We start from the raw sequence: 20,615 nt of genomic DNA, 5'->3' as shown, positions 1-20,615 counted from the left end.
GCTACACCTCCAATTTTGGTGTCATCTGCAAACTTACTAACTGTACCTCTTATGCTCGCATCCAAATCATTTATGTAAATGACAAAAAGTAGAGGACCCAGCACCGATCCTTGTGGCACTCCACTGGTCACAGGCCTCCAGTCTGAAAAACAACCTTCCACCACCACTCTCTGTCTTCTACCTTTGAGCCAGTTCTGTATCCAAATGGCTACTTCTCTCTGTATTCCATGCGATCTAAACTTGCTAATCAGTCTCCCATGGGGAACCTTGTCGAACGCCTTGCTGAAGTCCAGATAGATCACATCTACTGCTCTGCCCTCATCAATCCTTTTTGTTACTTCTTCAAAAAGCTCAATCAAAAAAAAATGTCCAGCAGCAGTTTAACTTTGATTGTCAGACCAGTATTCACAGGGAGCAGAGAACTGGCCTTCTTAACTGGGCCAAAGAGGGCTGTAAAATAAAACAGCTATCTCACTTCAAAATCATATTTCTGACCTTTTCATAAAGGCATATTAAAGTATCCTTTGCTCTACTTTTGTGCTGAATTGTATCATCAAAATGAATTTTATGGTTGATTATCAGGCCAGTTACAATTGAGCCAAAGAGATGACAGCAATTAACTGATATCCAACTATGGACCATGGTGCATATAATTGTAACATTGATTAAATGTAATACAGAATTTAGAATAGAAGCAAGCTGACAAATTATGATGTTTTATTCTTAGTTTCTGGGAGTTAAAAGTCTTAGCTACAAAGGGCTCCTTTCTCCTCTATAAGTAAGAAACATCTTGCCATGCCTAGTTATATTTTATGTCAAAGGGCAGTAATTCTAGCTCAGCATTCAAAATGGTAATTGCATGTGGTCACTGTGTCTTTTAAAAAATCATGATTAAATTTGTACTTAGAAATCTTCCAAAATAATGAAAATATCTTAGCCATGGATTTTTTGATGGAGAGATATGAGAATACACCTTAGCACTCTGAAGATTGTTTAGGTATCCTCAGTTTTTTTTATTAATGGAATACAAGAGCAAGGAGATGATGTTGACCTTGTATAAGATACTTGTCAGACCTCAGCTGGAGAATTGTGTACAATTCTGGCTGCACATTATAAGAAAGATATGTATGCACTGGAGAACATTTAGAAGCAATATACCAGAATAGTTCCAGGGAATGGTATGGTGGCTGAGTGGTTAGCACTGCTGCTTCACAGTGCCAGGGACCCAAGTTCAATTCCCGCCTTGGGCAACTATCTGTGTGGAGTTTGCACATTTTCCCTGTGTCTGTGTGGGTTTCCTCCGGGTGCTCCGGTTTCCTCCCACAGTCCAAAGATGTGCAGCTTAAGTGAATTGGCCATGCTAAATTGCCCGTAGCATTAGTCAGGGGTAAACATAGGGGAGCGGGTCTGGGTGGGTTGCTCTTCAGAGGGTCAGTGTGGACTTGTTGGGCCGAAGAGCCTGTTCCCACACTGTAGGGAATCTATTCTGATGAGAAATTACAGTTACGCAAAAGATGTTGGACCTGTTCTCCTTGGTGAAAAGAAGTCTAGAAGGAGATTTAATGGAGATTTTCAAAATCAGGAAGGGATTGGATACACCAGGTAGGGAGAAACTATTCCTACTTGTAACGGGACTAAGAGCCAGATGGCACAGACTTAAAGTGAATTGCAGAAGAAGCAAATGTAAGGTAAGAAAAATAAATCTGTTCACATCGTGTTAGGGTATGGAATGCACTGCCTGCAAGTATAGTGGAGGCAGATTCAAGCAGGCATATGAGGGCATCAAGGGATTATTTGAATGGGGTATGGGGAGAAAGCAGGAGATTGGGAGTGGGAAATAATCGTTATTTGAATGGCCTCCTCTTACCGGTCAGACTTCAGTGATCTTGTGACTGTTAGTAATCTGCTAATACTGGTCTATAACAATCATGTCGATATTGTGATTTACATTATATTTGATTGTAATTTTTTGTCATAAATGCGAATACCAAGCATTTGTCTGTCTGTTGCCAGGGTCGGAACCTTTTACCTCCTGCTGCTGGTGGAGCAAAGCTGAATTATACTGTATTGATTGGCGACACTCCATGTGCTGTCACTGTTTCCGAGACACAGTTACTATGTGAACCTCCAAATTTAAGTGGACAGCTTAGGGTCCTGGTGAGTAATTTGAAGTCACATGCAATAATTGTTCCTTGGCATCCAGTCTGATTCTGTACTCTATGTAAACATGCGCTGAAAATCCTAACTCTCCTTAACTCCACCAAGACGGTGAAAGCCATACAACAATATTTAGTTGAAATGTTGATTTCTTTTTTATGTCTTGTTAAAACAGGTCCAGGTAGGTGGACTGCAGTTCTCCCCTGGGATGGTTCATGTCATATCTGACAGCCTGCTCACCCTCCCAGCCATTATCAGCATCGCGGCAGGTGGTGGCCTTCTGCTTGTCATAGTGGTCATTGTTCTGATTGCCTACAAAAGAAAATCAAGGGAGAATGACTTGACCCTGAAACGACTGCAGATGCAGATGGATAACCTTGAATCACGTGTTGCTTTGGAATGCAAAGAAGGTAAGGATCCAGCTAAGGTTTTGTTGAAGCAAGTAATATATTATTAAGTTGTTTGGAATCAGAATTGAGACAGGACAGCATTTAGGATTCTCTTTCAGAGCCCTCAATGCTGAATTCACCACCTGATCTGACAATTGCTGCAATTTACAGGACAGATTTGAGGGAGGAGAGCTATATTAGATTGCCAATTCTAAGAGTACATTTTGACCCAGTCTTTGTACTTGAGTGCTACTGCTTGCCAAATTAGGGCAGGATGACAATAACTTATCACCAATTCTCCAAACTGTGCTGTCAAAGCACAGAACCAGCAAACGTTTTCAATCACATGCATCCAATGATGCAAAAGATTTTTCTAAAAAACTTCCTTTTGTGCAGACATTTAAATAATCAAATACTAAGTTGTAAAGTTACACAATGTTGATGCTTCTAGAAACGTTTGGCAAAAAAATGCTAAGTAAGATTGCATACCTTGAAAGGGGGACAGTTCAACATATGCAACACTCCTTAGTTTTGAAATAGTTTTATTCTTGGAAATAGATTTTTTTTAGAAGTTGGAAGGTTCTGCACGTCTGATACCAATTGTTACAGGCCAGTAACATACTTTTGTTTGTTATTTATAGGCAAAAGCATACCCTGTAGCAGCTGTTCAATTTAGTTTTCAATATGAGAAAGCAAAGTAGTTTTGCTGTGGGACTATGAGTGACGCGTTATTAGTTTAATATCCTAGCGCAGTAAAGTAATTTGCTTCGAAGGGAACTTACGAACTGGAAATGTGATATAATAAAAGACTGGGGCGTATGTAAGAATTACAAATGCTTACTAATGCACTTATATAGAATTGTAGAATCCTAAGGAAGCAAACCATTCGGCTCATCGAATCCCCATGGACCCTCTGAGAAGCATCCCACCCAGACCCGCCTCGCCATAACCCTGTTTCCTATAGCCAGTCCACCTAACCTGCACATCCCTGGACAGTATGGTCAATTTAGCATGGCCAATCCACCTAACCTGGATATTCCTGGACTGTGGGAGGAAACAGGAGTGCACAGGGAGAATGTGCGCATACCACACAGGCAGTCGCCTGAGGCTGGACTCGAACCTGAGCCTCTTGGCACTTGAGGCAGCAGTACTAACCACTGAGCCACCCTGTAACCCCTTAAGAGAAGGGCTAAATTTTGTACACTGATAATTTAATTTGTGGAAATAAGACATTGAGTTTTTTAATGCACAATATAATCCAGGTTGGGACTGTTACTTGCTTTTTTTTTGTTCTTGCTTATCAATCAAATAAACTGGCTTCAGTTTTTCTCCAAAGCAGCAATACTTTATAAGTTTAGCATACACTGGAATATTCAATCTCTTTTTCATTCGGTCTTAGGTCTCACTGACAGGATCATGATCAGCATTTATTGGTCATTCTTGGTTGTCCCAAGTAGCTGGTGGTGTGCTGCCTCCTTGTACCACTACAGTTTGTAGGGTGCTTTTTAACAGCAGTTCGAGACAACCTCAGGGTAACTAGAGAGGCTATAAATACTGACCTGGTGAATAGGTGGGTTAACCAGAACCCAACAATAAGGACACTTATTTTACAGAGATTGCATACACATTTGCTGTAATTGGGCCTGCCTTCCCTGTACTTTTTAATGTGCTGATAATTTTCTTCCACGTCTAGGAAAGCTGTTGAAATTCCCAAAACAAATAATTTGACGCCAGTGAAGTAGGAACTAGAAGCAAGTGAGTTATATCAAATAGTGTTTAAAAGTAACCATTTTTCAGTGTTAGAGAATTTAGGCAAAGCAATATAACGTGTCACGGAAGTCCAGCTGTCCAACCAGAATGGTATCTTGTTAATCTTGTCACCAGTACATACACTAGAGAGGTATAATAAAGAAACATCATAAACCTGGCAACAGGCCTACTTAAATAATATTTGAAGCTGTAGTGTGGCTTGCCCTGATCATCAGAGGAATACCGAAACATTTGGTTTCTTTTCACACATCAAAATGCCTCACATCAGGCATGTAATCACTACTAGCAAGACCCCTTGGTATCAGTGGAGCCTCATTAAATTGGATTTATAACGCTGAAATATTGTCGCTTAAAATCTGAGGCATCACTGTTGACTGTATTCTGGTCCAAAATATCAGGGGATGATCATGTATACTCATTTATTAACTTTTATTATTATATTGTGGAGGTGGTCTGTTAGTTTCAGTGTCAGTGTTTCACTCTTGAAGCCTCTGAGGTTGTAATTTGGGCTGTCTGCAATTGAAATCTGTTCAGTTCAATGAAGTGCACTTTGATGGTTCTCACACCTTTTGTGGGAATGCCCTTAGAAGCAGAGAGAAATGATGGGCTGTTTTCAATGTGAACAATTTATCAAAAAGCAAAGACACATTTATGCAATTTCCAGGCAAAGCATAAGTACAATTTTACGTAAGTAGGTATTCTGCTTTATTGAACATATATAAACTAGAAATTTTCCAGAACTGTTTCTGTCTTTTCTCAATGGCTGTCCCTTTGAAGAAAACTTAACAAAAGTATGAACAGTGTGACCATTGCTCTGTTTTGTTTCATAGCTTTTGCAGAACTTCAGACAGATATTAATGAGTTAACCAGCGATTTGGATCGAGCTGGAATTCCATATCTTGACTACAGGACGTATGCAATGCGAGTTTTGTTTCCTGGAATTGAGGACCATCCAGTTCTCCGGGAGCTCGAGGTATAGCCAAATTTAAAAAACATTAAGGCTGACAATGGTTTGGCTCAGCAGAAGCTGGATGATTGATGTTTTTGTGCACAATTTAGCATTTTACCAGATTTACTAAAGTCTCTCTATGAATAGCCCACAGGCCTGCCTAAACCAGACTAATATCAAATAGTATTTAATATCGCATTAGATATTATAATTTAGAGGCTTGGTTGCCCAGGATTGATTATTACTTTTTTGTGAAGCAATATTATAAAGGTGCTTATCACAGGATTGTCCAGCCCTGGAACTACCTGCCTGCCAGCTATCAACAATTTGTGTTGATCCTAGTGTTGAGATAATCTGCTTGTGGCAGCAGGATGCCCAATCTGCGTATGTATGTCATTGATAGCATAAGATCATGGATCTCAAATGGACTGAACCTCTAAAAACCCAGTTGGCAAAAGTGAGGACTGCAGATGCTGGAGATTAGAGTTGAGTGTGGGGTGCTGGAAAGGCACAGCATGTCAGGCAGCATCCAAGGAGCGGGAGAGTCAACGTTTCGGGAAGGGCTTTTGCCCAGAACATCGACTCTCCTGCTCCTCAGATGCTGCCTGACCTGCTGTGCCTTTCCAGCACCCCACACTCGATTTTAACACCCAGTGCCCATCCAAGGACGCTGGAGGTAAGATCTCCTTGTAGTTTTTAAAATTGAAACAAAACAAAAGTTTGAGTCAAAACTGAAAATTCTGTTATTTACAGAATGCATTGTTAATGCTTTTTCTAAAAACAAAGATAGTAAGTGATATTGAGCTTAATAATATTTTTCACTTGGAAAGGACCTGATTGACCTACTGTATCTTACCTTTGAACATTATTTTTAAGGTTCCAGGAAATGGGCAGCAAAATGTGGAGAAAGCACTGAAACTCTTTGGGCAACTCATTAACAACAAGGTTTTCTTGTTGACTTTCATTCGGACGCTGGAATTGCAGCGGAGCTTTTCCATGAGAGACCGTGGAAATGTGGCATCCCTGATCATGACTGCACTGCAAGGCAAGCTAGAATACGCCACCGATGTCCTCAAGCGACTACTGTCGGACCTCATTGAGAAAAACCTTGAAAGCAAGAACCATCCGAAACTATTACTTCGCAGGTGAGAGAAAATTTCCATGGTTGAGTTGTTAAATAAATAATAGTATTATGCCTGCTAATACAATCATAGCGAAAAGCATTTCACTGGCTACCTTGAAAAATTAATGAGACTGGAGCCAATAGATATGATAAAGCTCAAAGAAAGTGTAGATGTTGCAGAAACTTCCCAGCAATAACCATATGCTCATATGAATAATATTTACTTTGAGGGGAAATGCCAGCTATAAGTTTGATTGTAAAAGCAATTGTTTGCCTTTTAACTTATAAGGGTTGCTTGTTGTTTAAAATCTCTCTAATGCATCAGTTCTTATCCATTTCCATTGTCCATTTCCAACACTTCCCTTCCTTTCCTTGGCACCTCTGTCTCCTTTCTAGGGAATAAACTGTCCAATGCCATCCAGTACAAAGCCACAGATACCCATAGCTCCCTTCACTACAGATCATCACATCTCACCTCCTGCAAGGACTCCATCCCAATCTCGCGGTTCTTTTGCCTACTTTGCATTTGCTTGAATGATGCCACCTTCTAAAACAATGCTGCTGACATGGCTTGCTTCTTCTATAACCATAGTTTCCCACCCACTGTAGTTGACAGGGCTATCAACTGCATCTGACCTATCACCTGTGCTTTCGTCCTTCTTCCCATCACTCACAACAATGTGATCAGGACCCCCCTTGACCTCATTTTTCATCCCACCAGCCTCCATATTCAGAGGATTATTCTCCGCCATTTCAGACAACTCCAGCAGAATGCCACGACCAAACACACCTTCCCCTGACTCCCCCGTCTGCACTTCGCAGGGATCATCCCTCCAAGCCAGCATAGTCCATTTCACACTACCAGCACCTTTGTCCCCTCATGCCACACCAAAACAGCACCCTCTTATGTAACCGCAAAAGATGCAACACATTCCCCTTCATCTCCTCCTTGCTCACTATCCAAGGGCTCAGACAATCTTTCCAGGTGAAGCAGCATTTCATCTGTACCTCTTCCAGTTTTGTGTCTTGCGTTCGCGGCACCCAATTTGGCCTGCTCAAAACTGGAGAAACCAAATACAGACTGGGTGATTGCTTTTGGAACACCTCTGGTCTGTGTGCAACATGACCTTGATCTTCCCATTGTAGGTCATTTTAACACAACATCATGTCTGTCCTTGGCATGCAGCAGTGTTCCAGTGAAGCACAGCACAAACTGGAAGAACAACATCTCATCTTCAGACTAGGCACATTGCAGTCTTCTAGACTTAATATTGAGTTCAACACCTTTAAATTGTGAACCATTTCTTCCCTTCCTTTTAGCTCTCCTCCCCTCCCCATCCTACTCTCCCCCACACTTCACTTCAGCTCTGATGAAGAGTCATCTGGTCTCAACGTTAGCTTGCTCTCTCTCCATGGATACTGCCTGACCTGTTGTTATCTCCAGCATTTATTGTTTTCAGTATCTGCAATAATTTGTTCCTGCATCAGTTCTTGTCTTTTGTTTTAACTTATCCTATTTTAATAGAGAAGAAATGGATTGTCAACGTGGTTCAATCAAATTCTGGGATTGATTCTAAAGATATGAGAGAGAAAATCAGCAATACCTTAATCTGAAAGAAAATTAACTCTCAATTTTCATATACAGGAATCTTTGTAAACCTTGTTGATCAATACGAGGATGTTGACGTTCTGCAAAATTTCTTAATTTGAAGCGAATGTGAATTCGGAAAACCCAACAACCAATATGTTGCATAAATAAGTCCTGCTAATTAGCTCAAGAACTAGCTTCATGATTTGACAAAATTAAAGCACAATGTACCATTGTAATGCCTAATCAAGATTAAAACAAGAAAACTAGGCAACAAGAAATTACTGTACAGCTTCATCATAAAAGGGCAATGTGCCTGTTGGCTCATAGTCTGTCAAAGATAGATGTCATTAAATCTGGAATCAGTAGCTGGAATTTGCTAATTCCCTGACATGCTACATTAATCTATGTAAATGCAAGGGAAAATGTCAGCTTGATTCATGATATCTGCTACTTTATCTCTGTGATTATCATATTTTTATGTGCTTTCTACGGGTAAATGATAATTTCCTGCAACCACAATACATTATTTGTCTGAGTCAATGGATTTGTATAATGTCATCTTATATATGCTTTGAATGTTCTTCAACTGTATATTATCTGGGTTGCATAGGATAGAGATTTTTTGGTGGCCAATTAAAGCATAAGTGCTTTTTCTTGTACGGTTATTTTGTGAATATCAATGAAATGGATGAAGTGTATTGTGTAAGTAGTTGACTTGCACAATAGATTATTAAGCATTGCAATCATCCTTTCCTTATTTGGGCAGTATAACCATAAGCAGCACATTAGTGTGCTTCTGATTGTAAGGCATAGTATTTAGTAGATCAAGCTGAGGGTTGTATATTATTTACTTGTGTTTGTGTGACAATTGAAGTTAATGATTTCAAACAAGGTATGAGCTAACAGTGTCCAGTAATGCAATGTGAGTATAATTGAAGTTCTTTCACATTTGCTCTCACCTCTGCAGAACTGTATTTATTCTTCCCATTAGTGCTCACAGAGATGTGTTTTGTTTACTTGTAGGTATATGGTACATCAAAGCTGGAAATGTTTTGCTGGAAAAGCGCAGCAGGTCAGGCAGCATACAGGGAACAGGAGAATCGACGTTTCGGGCATAAGCCCTTCTTCAGGCTTATGCCCGAAACGTCGATTCTCCTGTTCCCTGGATGCTGCCTGACCTGCGCTTTTCCAGCAACACATTTCCAGCCATGATCTCCAGCATCTGCAGACCTCAATTTCTCCTATGGTACATCAAAATCAAATTAAGACTTCTGTTTCAGGAATTGCTCCCAAAGAAATTAAGCCTGTTTCCAGTCACGTGGAATACATTGGCATACTTAGAATGTCCTTTTAATCACCTCCATTTCTTTTTTTATTAGGAATAAATGAAGTTTCTTCCAAATAGAATATTTGACATATTTGACAGTATGAGGACAGGAAATGAATTATTTTATTATTTTTTTCTGTTCATTAACTGGCAATTGATGACTGCTGATATTTGATATTTGACAATGCATATTATCAGGAAACCATTTTGCTGCAAATTGTGTAAAATGTATCACTGATTGTAAGAGCTGAATTTGAAATTCAGGATATGAAGGCAATTGAATGAGATTATTCTGCCAAGCTTTTTCTTGATTTTATTTTGCCTAGATTTGAGCAGCTTGAATGACTAGAGGCTGGTTTAGGCCTTAAATCAGGAAATGTGTCTGAGGGATAGACTTGATCAGAAGTCAGATATAATGAATGGATAGTGAGCATATTAATGTTCTTGGCCTCAAGATGAAATTTAACAAAGTTGCATCACAAGTTGTGTCAAATTAGTACTACAGTTTGAGCTCTGAAACATATTTGTTGTGAAATAAGAGGAATGGTTGGAAAATTACAGCTGTGATGAAGGGGCACAAATTATACAGTAACACAAAAGCTTTGGAAGCAAGGTTAAACTCTGACTATGATCTTAAGATCTCTGAACATATAAGGTCCAAAATAATCATGAGCACCAGATTCTCTCACCATAAGCACGAGTAGAGATAGAAGCTTTTCTTGGTAATGATCTTGCTTCAACAATATAAAATAGGAAGAAAACATAAGGTTGTAGAAAGATCCAACTAAAGCGTTATGTACATTAGTCTTTGCTAATATTGGTATTACAGAAACAACTGAGTCAGAGGTCATGAGTTGAAGTCCCACATATAAGAACAGGAGCACATGATCCAAGTTGGTAACTGTGCAAAACTGAGGGAATATTGTCTATTAGAGGTGCCTTTCAAATTATTTTTAATCTCAGGCCCAAATTCTCCTGGCAGGGCATTAAATAATGCCATAAGATCTTCTAAGACGAGTAGAGGATTTCTCTTGTTATTCTGGCCAACATTTATCTCTTAACTAACATCAAAACAGATGACCTAGTCACCTTTCTTATTGTTGTTTATGGGACAATGCTGTGTGTAAATTGGCTACCACATTTCCGACATTACAGCAGTGGCTATGCTTCAGAGGTATTTTATTGACTGTAAAGTGCTTTGGGATGTCTTGAGGTCAGAGAACGTGCTGTAAAAATGTGAGTTCTTTATGAGCATATGATTCCTAGCTTGCCATCTGAGAATCGCAGTTCACAATAAAAAGTTTTATATTAAGGTCCATTCACTGCAGGAAGCTGGACAAAAAGATCTGAATTGTAAAATTTCAGTTCACAACATGTGGAATTTCTTCAACATCATGTAGATTTCTTGCATGAAGCATGAGGATTATAAAATGCTTCTGCTGTTGCTTTAGCCTCATGTGTTTCCAATCTAGTATTATTAATATTATAATCTTTGTGTCTGTCTTTGTATTTTCACTGTAATATCACCAACATTAGTGGTGGCCAGGATCCTGGGAGAATTCCCTTACTACGTTTCAAGTAGTGCCATGGGATTCTTTATGTCCACTTATAGGGATAGCTGCCATCTTTGTTTAATGTCTCTTCTGAAACACAGTAGCAGTGTTGCCAAAACTTGCAACTTGCAATTTATTCATTATTTGTGGCTGCTTTTTAAATGTAGATTTCCTGTACCAAGAGCCTGGTTCTGCAATAAGGTGTCAATGACTAGGAGCAAGAAATTGCTTGCTTTCAGTGAGGTTGGATAATCTTAGTGGCAGCTCCTTTCCAACATTGAACATGCCATTCATTAGCCCAGGAACAATGCCCCGAAAGGGAAACATTAAGTGAACATTGGGAGCCTTGCTGCTAGAGTTATCAGCTGCTGCTCATGCTACACTCATCAAACATTATCAGTTATGATCAACTTAAATCCAGATTGATTGGTAGAATAATTTACGATCAAGTCACAGAAAGTAGAGACACCAACTGCCCTATTTTCTTTCCTATCAGTTGACATAAATTCACTGATTAAAGTGAAAATAATTTCGGATACGGCCAGGTATTTTTCTGTGCTTACCAAACTGTGATCCAGATAAGGCAGGAATTAGTGGGATACCTGAGAACCTTGTTGGTAATGATTTAGGAGTCTCGTATTTATTTGTTGCTGAGTTGCCATGACATTCAATTCCAATTAACTTCACCTTGTCTGCTTTATACAGGCCAGAGGGAATGAGAGAGATTCTTTTCATAAAATGAGAAGCAAAATGCTTCTCAACAAAATCAAATGAAAGATCAACTTTTTGGGGGTATTCTATTCATTGTTCTTCTGATGATGGTGATACTTCCAGCATTCTAGCTAAGTCTCCTTTCTTCCTATTTAAGCCAAAGCAGTAAGTTGACGGTTAATGTAGCCATTCCAGCATTTGCATTGGCATGTTTTTCACTGCACAGCATTCAAGAACACCCACCAAAGTGCTCTCCTCCCCACCATATCCAATGTTGTCAATGTTCTGCCTCCTGGCACCTGTAGCTGGGAGCATTTTTGGGCTTTTCCTAATCGCTGCTACATCACTGTGATGTTGACTGGGCCTGGATTTTTTTTCAGAAAATGCTGTTATCTGAAGAAAAAAATATTTTTCAGCCTACCAACCGAGATGCAGTAATCACACTCATTCTTTTTACTTTGCCATTGTAATCATACTCAACACAGTCATATAGCAGCAGTGTCAGGTCATTTTCTGCCTATTCCAATTCACACAGTCCCTCAATTTAGTCCCATGTTTTTCTGCATGTCATCAAGACAAACCTAATTTTTCACTGAGCCGTTTGAATTATTTCCTTTAATTGGGGCCAACTGTGGGGCAGTTTCACTCATCAAAGGAAGGAAAACGATCAGTTCTAATTTAGAATCAATGCTGTTACAATTGTACCTTTGCATGCACATGGAGGGTTTGATTCAGGCACCATTTGTTCTTGCAGCCTCCGATCAGCAGGAAGACTCCCAGTTGCAGTGGATTGACATTAGTCTGCACAGATTTGCGTGATTCAGATGAGTTTACACCACTTAGCTTGTCTGCGGCCTTTGGAGGGGGTTAGGGTACAATGTGAATCTGAACCACAGTCTAATTTCTGAAGCATAACATGACCTTTGCTTTGTGAGAACATAGAAATACCAGGTACTAATAGAAGACAGATGCTGAATGTCCCATTATTTTTCATTGTCTGTTTACTTTTGTGGGTTTTTAAAAAAAAAACTTGTTTTTGTCATATTCTATTGTGGGATTTTACAAAGCTAAGACTAGTCTAAAAGCACAAGGCATTTCCTTTCGTTCTTTGTTTCTTGTTTATAATTGATGAGAAACAGGTTTGTGCTTATTTTAAAACTATTGACTCAAGTGTCTTAGAAAAATATGTTTGTAATTGAAAGTTGTGTTTTGTTTGGTCATTCCTCTTACAGTGGTGAAGTTAATTTTAGGGAAACTATTGTGATGTCTACCGCACAAGTGTATGATGTTAAATATTTGTGAAAGTGTCACAAAGCTATGGTACGATCAAAGGCTATCATGAACCATAAATGTGAAGCTTTAGTTTCTAAATACTGTTGGAGTTCTGAAATGATAAATTAATCCTAGTTATTGCACATTCAACTTGGTCACCAGTTTTAGGTTAAAAAGCCTTAACTCTGTAGCTGCTGTCAAAATGTTCGATCATTTATAAGTGAACTATAACTTCTGAGAAAATAACGTTGGCATGTTATTCTTCTCAAACTAATGGGAGCTGGATGGTTTCCCGGCAATTTTGATTATTTTTGTCCGTTATGGAGAAATAATTTGCCCAGGAAAGGGAAATTCATTTATCACCAGAGATTCCGACATTTAACATTTGTGACAAAACGAGACACAACAGGTTCCCATTATGAATGGGCTTTTTTTCAATTAAATTGAACCATCCTGTAAGGAACCATGTTGTAACTTGCATCGGTTGATTTGAAAACAGTTGAGGGGTGTTTGTGAATATATTTTCTCTGGGCCAACTGAGAGTGATGTGGTTTAGGACCTGCCAGCAAAAGACAGCATCTTAGCCTGAAATTTCTATTCTTTCTCAGTTACCTTGTAATGCACCCTAACTGTCAGTCACTACCAGTGGCTTGATTCTCTGTTAATTTATACGTGTTTGGTCAAAGGCATTTCCCCAAACAAGGGTCAATGCCAAGACATTCAAGTGAGGCCTGGGAGTTCAGATCTCCAAGGCTTCAGGCTCTGGAAAGAGTGAATTTGTCACTACTCATTTCTGCCTGTCCAATCCTGCAGATCCCAGCTCGTAAAATTGAGACTCGTGACATTTGACCTTATAAGTGGGTGTTTTATAACTGAGATTTTGTCCTTGTACATCTGCGTTGGCAACTGCGAGCAGGAGTCATGACATAGTGAGCAAAGAGAGCAGCACTGCACTCACTCACTCACTCGATTTTACTATGTCACCTCTCCCCACCCCACTTGTCTACCCAATGAATGGCCCAGTCACCATTCAAAACTGATCTTTATCTTAAAATCTCTTACTTTTCTTGTACGTGTAGCAAATCCTTTTGTGAATAAAGGGCGGACCAAAGATCTACATTTACTGTTAACAGATTAAATATTTGGAACTGCACTGCCACTAAATCCTCCCTCACTGATGTTAAGCTGTAGGCTATCCTTGGACACTGATGTGATCTAATAAAGAGTCACTGCATTAGGTACTGCTGATAACCACCAACAATGTTGGGAATTGTTAACAGAAGAGAGAGCACATATCAGATTCTACCTTTGAAACCTACAGATTCAATTTTGCTCTGTGATTACAAAAATACAGCAGGAGGGTTTCTTCAAACAGTACGTTAGGTGGACACATATATAAATCTGTCCTTTTGTGTCCTACATAAAATAAACATTATCTAGATTACCTTTTCAGGTATATGTTGGCTCTATCACTAAAATATAGTCCATTCTCAATCATTTATGCTTAAATTTTAACCATTGTTTGTGCTTTATTGAAAAGAAGCTTCCTTGTTGTTGAAAGTTGGGTTTCTAGGATCCTAAATATAACCAGAGTAAAGTATCAAATGCTCCCTGCTGGAATGTTAAGAAGGAAATCATACCCAGAGATTAAATAGAGAACATCTGAAAATCACATTCCAAATAAGTGAGGAAGATGGCCTCATGCAGACGCAGTGACATTTGTGTGTGAATTGGCTTTTTAAATATTTTGAAGCATCTGGAAAAGATTGCCTGTGGCCTGAGGGAGACATTTTATTTTCAAAAATATGGGGTAGACTAAAATAACAATGGACAGTTTAGTTCTACTAATAAGTTTTGACTCCAGTTGAACAAAAACAGAAGTATACAGAGAAAACTGCTCTAGATATAGTAATGTCAGCATAAAGTCTACTGTATGTTTAAGTCTCATTATTCTTTCACTGTAACATAACCTTCCATGCCTTAAAAATAAAAAAGGTTTTTATGTTCGCAGCAACGATGGCATCACTAGAAAATACATTTTGGGTTATTTTAAATTTAATGTTGTATGAACCCATTGTCTATTTATTTTTTTTCTTATTAAAGTCTTTGTATTATTTTTGCCAATCGGTTCTTCAAATAGCCATATATTCTATTCCTAATCAAGGGCTTGAGCATAATCTTTGTTCTTTCATCTATAAGCTTTCGAAGAGCATTGAATATATGCTTACAAAGGAATCATTCCCAGGACTATAGGGAAAGAGCAGTAGGCACAGTCATGGAGTAATTGGACAATTTAAATACTTCTTTCAAGGTGCTGGCATGGGCAGAGTGAATGACTGCATGTGCTGGACAGGTCAGCTCACTAACACAAATGGAAAATGATATAACTTGAATGATTCTGTATTTCATGGTGATGCAGTTGCTTTCCTCTTCTTTCATAGCATTTAGTCTCTTTCTTCAGCTCATTTTGTCCCTCCTTGCATCCTTGCCAGTGCACTACTACCTGGCAACCACTGCAATTACCCCAGATCTCCCAGAATGCCATTGTACACAGATGCTAGGAATCTGGACTTAGCACTTTCAAACTTTACCCATATGAAATTGCAGTCTTCACGACCAACCTGAATAACAGTGAAATTTATGTACCATGAAATACAGCTCATTTGAATGCTTTGCCCACATGGAACAGCCCAATTTGGATTCTCCTGATTCCCAGCACGTGTAACTATGTTCATTCCTTCCCAAATGACCCTTTAATTCTAGAGCGAATGACTGAGAGTGTCACCGTGAATTACAAATCTGTATCTCTGAAAGAACATTCAGAATGTATCTATCTAGACAGTAGAAGATTGTTTTATTGCTATCCTAATTAAGTAATTGTATTTTTTCATGTCCCTTTTCAATAACAAGCATGTGCACTTAACTTTTTTTAATGACATAGTTGCTCTAAAACTTGACAGCCTCATCAGCAAGACATTGCTTGGGGCAAAATAATGAGTTCAATGATAGACCTGCATTTATAATTTTTAGAAAGATTCGGATTGGTTGAACAGTTTGCAAGCCAAGACAGATCACATTACACCCTTTCCTGAATTAGTTAATTATAGTTGACTATTGCATTGTTGATTGGAGCTTTCCTTAGAAGCATGTTCATTACATCACTAGAACTTGAAAATGATTCTTAAAGAGAAGTCAACTCTTTAAAAGATTGGCAGTGGGCCACCAGCTATATGATAAAGATTTCTAATTTCTACATGTTATGCCGAATTGTACTTCATGATCAATTCTGATATTCCAGACAGTGATCTTAGTTACTTAGAATGGAAGTAATGAAATACAACTCCCAGCATTGTGTTCAGTCATGAAGTGAACTTGATTTGTGTTGGTAAAATAAAATCTACAATCTGAATTGACTTTGTTTCCTAATCTGGCGACATTATATCTGCTAAGGAAATAAATGAAAGAGAAATTTAGCATTTCTCTGGTACCAGATGATGTCCTGAGCATCTTCCAAATTCTCCAGTCAGACAAATGGAAATGCAATCACTGTTCTTCTTCGGCAAATGCAACGGCCAATTAGCAGATAAGTCTAATGAGAGAAATTACACATTACACTAAATTTGGTCATGTTGTTTCTGAAATGGTCATTGACGAGGTCATCTGGAAAATTCTTCGTATGTTGTTTCTTGGGAGCATTCTTTACTATCTACCTGTGTTGGCTGAAAGAGATTTGGATTAAAAGCACAGGCAAAGGACCACAATTCTGATGGTGCCACAGAAGTGCCAGTCAAGTACCTGTGCTCAATTCTAGCTTGTGCTTTGACCTTACAACCATCTGATGCAAGGTAGTTTATTATCAGGTGCTAAATTGATGGTATTTTCCAGAAAAGAAAATAATTTCAATAAAATCTGAAATTAGTTTGTTAGACATCTAACATTTTGAAACCTGTCATCAGACCTATATTGAATTGAATTGAATTTATTTTCACGTGTACCGAAGCACAGTGAAAAGCTTTGTCTTGCGAGCAATACAGGCAGATCACAGAGTTAATTAACATAGATAGTAAATAATAGGTAAACAGCGGCAAAAATAAAAACACAGGTACAGGCGAATGTTAAGAGTTTGTGAATTCATTCAGTATTCTAACAACAGCAGGGTAGAAACTGTTATGAAACCGGCTGGTGCATGTATTCAGGCTACTGTACCTTCTCCCCGATGGTAGAGGTTGTAGTAAAACATTGCCCGAGTGGGATGGATCTTTAAGAATTCTGGTGGCCTTCCCTTAACAGCGGGCCTGGTAGATGGATTCTATAGGTGGAGGTTGGCCTTTGTGATTATCTGGGCCGCGTTCACCACTCTCTGTTACCGTCTCCAATCTTGAATGATACAATTGCCATACCAGGTAGTGATACATCCAGACAGAATGCTCTCAATGGCGCACCTATAAAGATTTGCAAGGGTATTCGCCATCATGCCAAATTTCATCAGCTGCATGAGGAAAAAGAGATGTTGTTGGGTCCTTGTAACCAGTGCATCCACGTGAAGAGTCCAAGACAGCTTATTTTGGATGACCACTCCCATAGCTTGACACTCTCCACTCTGTGCTGTTCATGTGTAGGGGGAATGAGTAACATCCTGCCGAAAGTCAAGGTGGAGTCTTCCACTTCCCACCTGTAATCTGTTTCGTTGCCATCTGAGATTCGACCGACTATGGTTGTGTCATCAGCGAATTTGTAAATGTAGAATCCCTGCAGTATGGAAGCAGGCCATTCATCTAATCGAGTGCACACCAATCCTCTGAAGAGCACCCCACCCAGACCCACCCTCCTACTTTACCACTGTAACTGCATTTCCCAAGGCCAATTTACCTAACTTGCACAATTTTCACTGTAGGAGGAAACCCATTCAGATGCAGGAAGGATGTGCAAACTTCATACGCAGTTGCCTGAGGGTGGAATTGAACCTGAGTCCCTGGTGCTGAGGCAGCAGTACTAACCACTGAGCCATGATTTCCCCCCCTGACCCCCTACAAGACAATTCTATGTATCCTTCATAGAGGGAATTTTTTGCACAGCTTCTGTGTGTATAATAAACTAAATGGCACCAAAACCAAATGATGGTTTTAATGTTACTATTCTTCCTTCAGTGTTAATCATGGACATCTTGACTATTAGGCTAGATAAAGAGAACTAGACATCCTCACTGGAGTATAATTAAAATTATGGCTTTTAAGTAAATTGGCCTTAACTGCTAATATTCCTCCGAAGAAAACCTGTTAAAATGATTTGCAACAAGTTAACTGTTTTTAATTGGAGAATAAAAAACAATTTAAACGTATTTGAGCAGATAACTTGGAGGAACTGTAATCTCTTCTCAATCTGTATTTTGCTTTCCCTGATTGTAAGTGGCTGTTGCAGCTCCCAGTTAAATTTAAAACATTATGGCATAATTTTCTGCACATGCATCTGTAGACTATGTTGCCACAAGGTCAAGTGATAAAGTGACAGCCTTATATTGCTCATATTCAATCTTTTCCCATGGATGTATCATTTGCATATTTGAAATTCTAAAAAGAGAGGAAGGAACACTTTCCACACAGAAGTAGAATGATGTTTTCATAGATTAACATCTTAATGGAGTTTCAGTCTGCAGAATTTCCAGCAGATGTTATTAACCAGAGGTGACAATTTTAACACTCTGCATCATTATCTCCACAGATATTGTATATATTCAGGTCGGGGGCTCCATTACCAGCTCCTTGCACTTGCAATACTATTTCATCACTTATGTCATTTATTACTTGCAACTATAGATTCCGCTTTTCTTGTGTAATACTTTCAACAATGGTATAATGCAAATTAGAATAGTATTAAAGTACAGCAAATGACAGGCAACACATGAGCAAAGAAGTTCTTGCATTTAATCCTTTAAGCATTAAATGCCTCTTGCTTCTGCTTTGAGCTGTGTGATAATTTGTGACAATAAATTGAATAATGGTAATCTACAGCATGATGGATTTTTTAAAAATCTTGTATAATTCTATTGGAATGAGACCCAGTACCAAACCTCACTGTGGCTGCTTGAAAAGTCATGAGATTGTGTAATTATTGTCATTGCTATTTGCGATACTGCCTGGTACATGGATGGATTTGTTTTAATTCATAGTTTTACTATTAATTCTTACTTCACTTGCTTAACACCATTTGTCCAGCCCCACTAATGTAAATGGAATCATGTCATTTCAATCCTCATGACCACCCTGTTTCTGTTTTTGCATTTTGTGGCATTAAAATGGGCGGCACAGTGTCTCAGTGGTTAGCACTGCTGCCACACAGCACCAGGCATCTGTGTTCAATCCAAGTCTTGGGTGACGGTCTGTGTGGAGTTTGCATGTTCTCCCTGTGTCTGTGTGGGTTCCGTCGGGTGCTTTGGTTTCCTCTCTCAGTCCAGAGATGTGCAGGTCAGGTGGCCATGTTAAATTGCCCCTTGGTAATCAGTGATGTACAAGTCAGATGGATTAGCCTTGGGAAATGTGGGGATATGGAGAAGGAGTATGGGCTGGATCTGGGTGGGATACTCCTCAGAGGGCTAGTGTAGAGTTGATGCGCTAAGTGATCTGTTTCTGCACTCTAGGGATTCTATGATATCTCTGATTCTTCAATGAAAATATAATGCAGATGGCACCACAGATGTGGGATACATCATATTATATTGAGTTCACTGTGTTATTGCATTTCATACCATAAATTTGAAGGTAGAGAGAAGTGCTGCAGTCCCATATTAAGTCACACAATGTTTCCATTTCTCATAAAGCCAATAAGGTTCAAAAAGAGCCAGGACTTTCCCAGTAACAAACGTAAATACACTAAAATCAACGCAAACATAACAGTACTGAATAATGAACTAACAGACAAAATTACTGAAAAGGCGTTTCCAATTAACTACCAAACAGAAGAGAAATTCTAAGTAATAAAGGCCCTTGTATGATCTATTTGTGGTCAATAAAGAGGAATGCTCTTGAGGTGCAGTGATAATGTCCATACCTCTGAGCCAGGAGACCAGGTTCAAGTCCCATCTGCTCCAGAGGTATGTAATAATATCTTTGAACATGTTGATGAAAAAATATCTGGTCGCTTCAGGGCCTCAATTCTCCACCTCCCCAACTTGAAGAGCATTTGGAGACACTAATGGTGGGCAAAGGGAATATTCTCTCAAAGCCGTCCCCTGCCCTTGCCAACAGCCCTCCTTTAACCTCTTGTCCTGTAAGAGGAGTAAAAAAAGGGAGGCGCGGTGGTAGTTTGGCGCACCGATCTTTATATTGCTGAGACTAAACGCCAGTTCGCGGACACCTCCTCCTACTGCCCCCTTGACCATGACCCCACCTACGTTCGGGACACCACCCACGCCCTCCACTTCATCCATGATTTTCAGTTCCCCCGTTCCCAACGCCTTATCTTCACCGTGGACATCCAGTCCCTATACACCTCCACCCCCATCACGAAGGCCTCAAAGCCCTCTGCTTCTTCCTTTCCCACCGAACCAACCAGTACCCTTCCACTGACACTCTCCTTCGACTGACTGAACTGGTCCTCACTCTTAACAACTTCTCCTTCCAATCCTCCCACTTCCTCCAAACTAAAGAGTAGCCATGGACACCCGCATGGGCCCTAGCTATGCCTGCCTCTTCGCTGGATATGTGAAACAGTCCATCTTCCGCAGCTACACTGGCACCACCCCACACCTTTTCCTCCGCTACATTGATGACTGTATCG

The 20,615-nt window shown here is 39.5% G+C and overlaps 1 protein-coding gene across 1 annotated transcript in view; it reads left to right on the top strand.

The window, feature by feature from the left end:
- Nucleotides 1-20,615, top strand: part of plxna2 (plexin A2) — a 455,048-nt gene that overhangs the window by 384,787 nt on the left and 49,646 nt on the right. The window contains exons 19-22 of the mRNA XM_043716237.1: nucleotides 2,014-2,157; nucleotides 2,333-2,567; nucleotides 5,147-5,289; nucleotides 6,142-6,410. Coding sequence (XP_043572172.1) covers nucleotides 2,014-2,157; nucleotides 2,333-2,567; nucleotides 5,147-5,289; nucleotides 6,142-6,410 — 791 coding nt within the window. The remainder of the gene's footprint in view (nucleotides 1-2,013; nucleotides 2,158-2,332; nucleotides 2,568-5,146; nucleotides 5,290-6,141; nucleotides 6,411-20,615) is intronic.

This window comes from Chiloscyllium plagiosum, chromosome 26, assembly GCF_004010195.1.
Source record: "Chiloscyllium plagiosum isolate BGI_BamShark_2017 chromosome 26, ASM401019v2, whole genome shotgun sequence".
Classification (NCBI taxonomy): Eukaryota; Metazoa; Chordata; class Chondrichthyes; order Orectolobiformes; family Hemiscylliidae; genus Chiloscyllium; species Chiloscyllium plagiosum.
The sequence above is the reverse complement of the archived record's forward strand: the minus strand, read 5'-3'. Positions and strand labels throughout refer to the sequence as shown.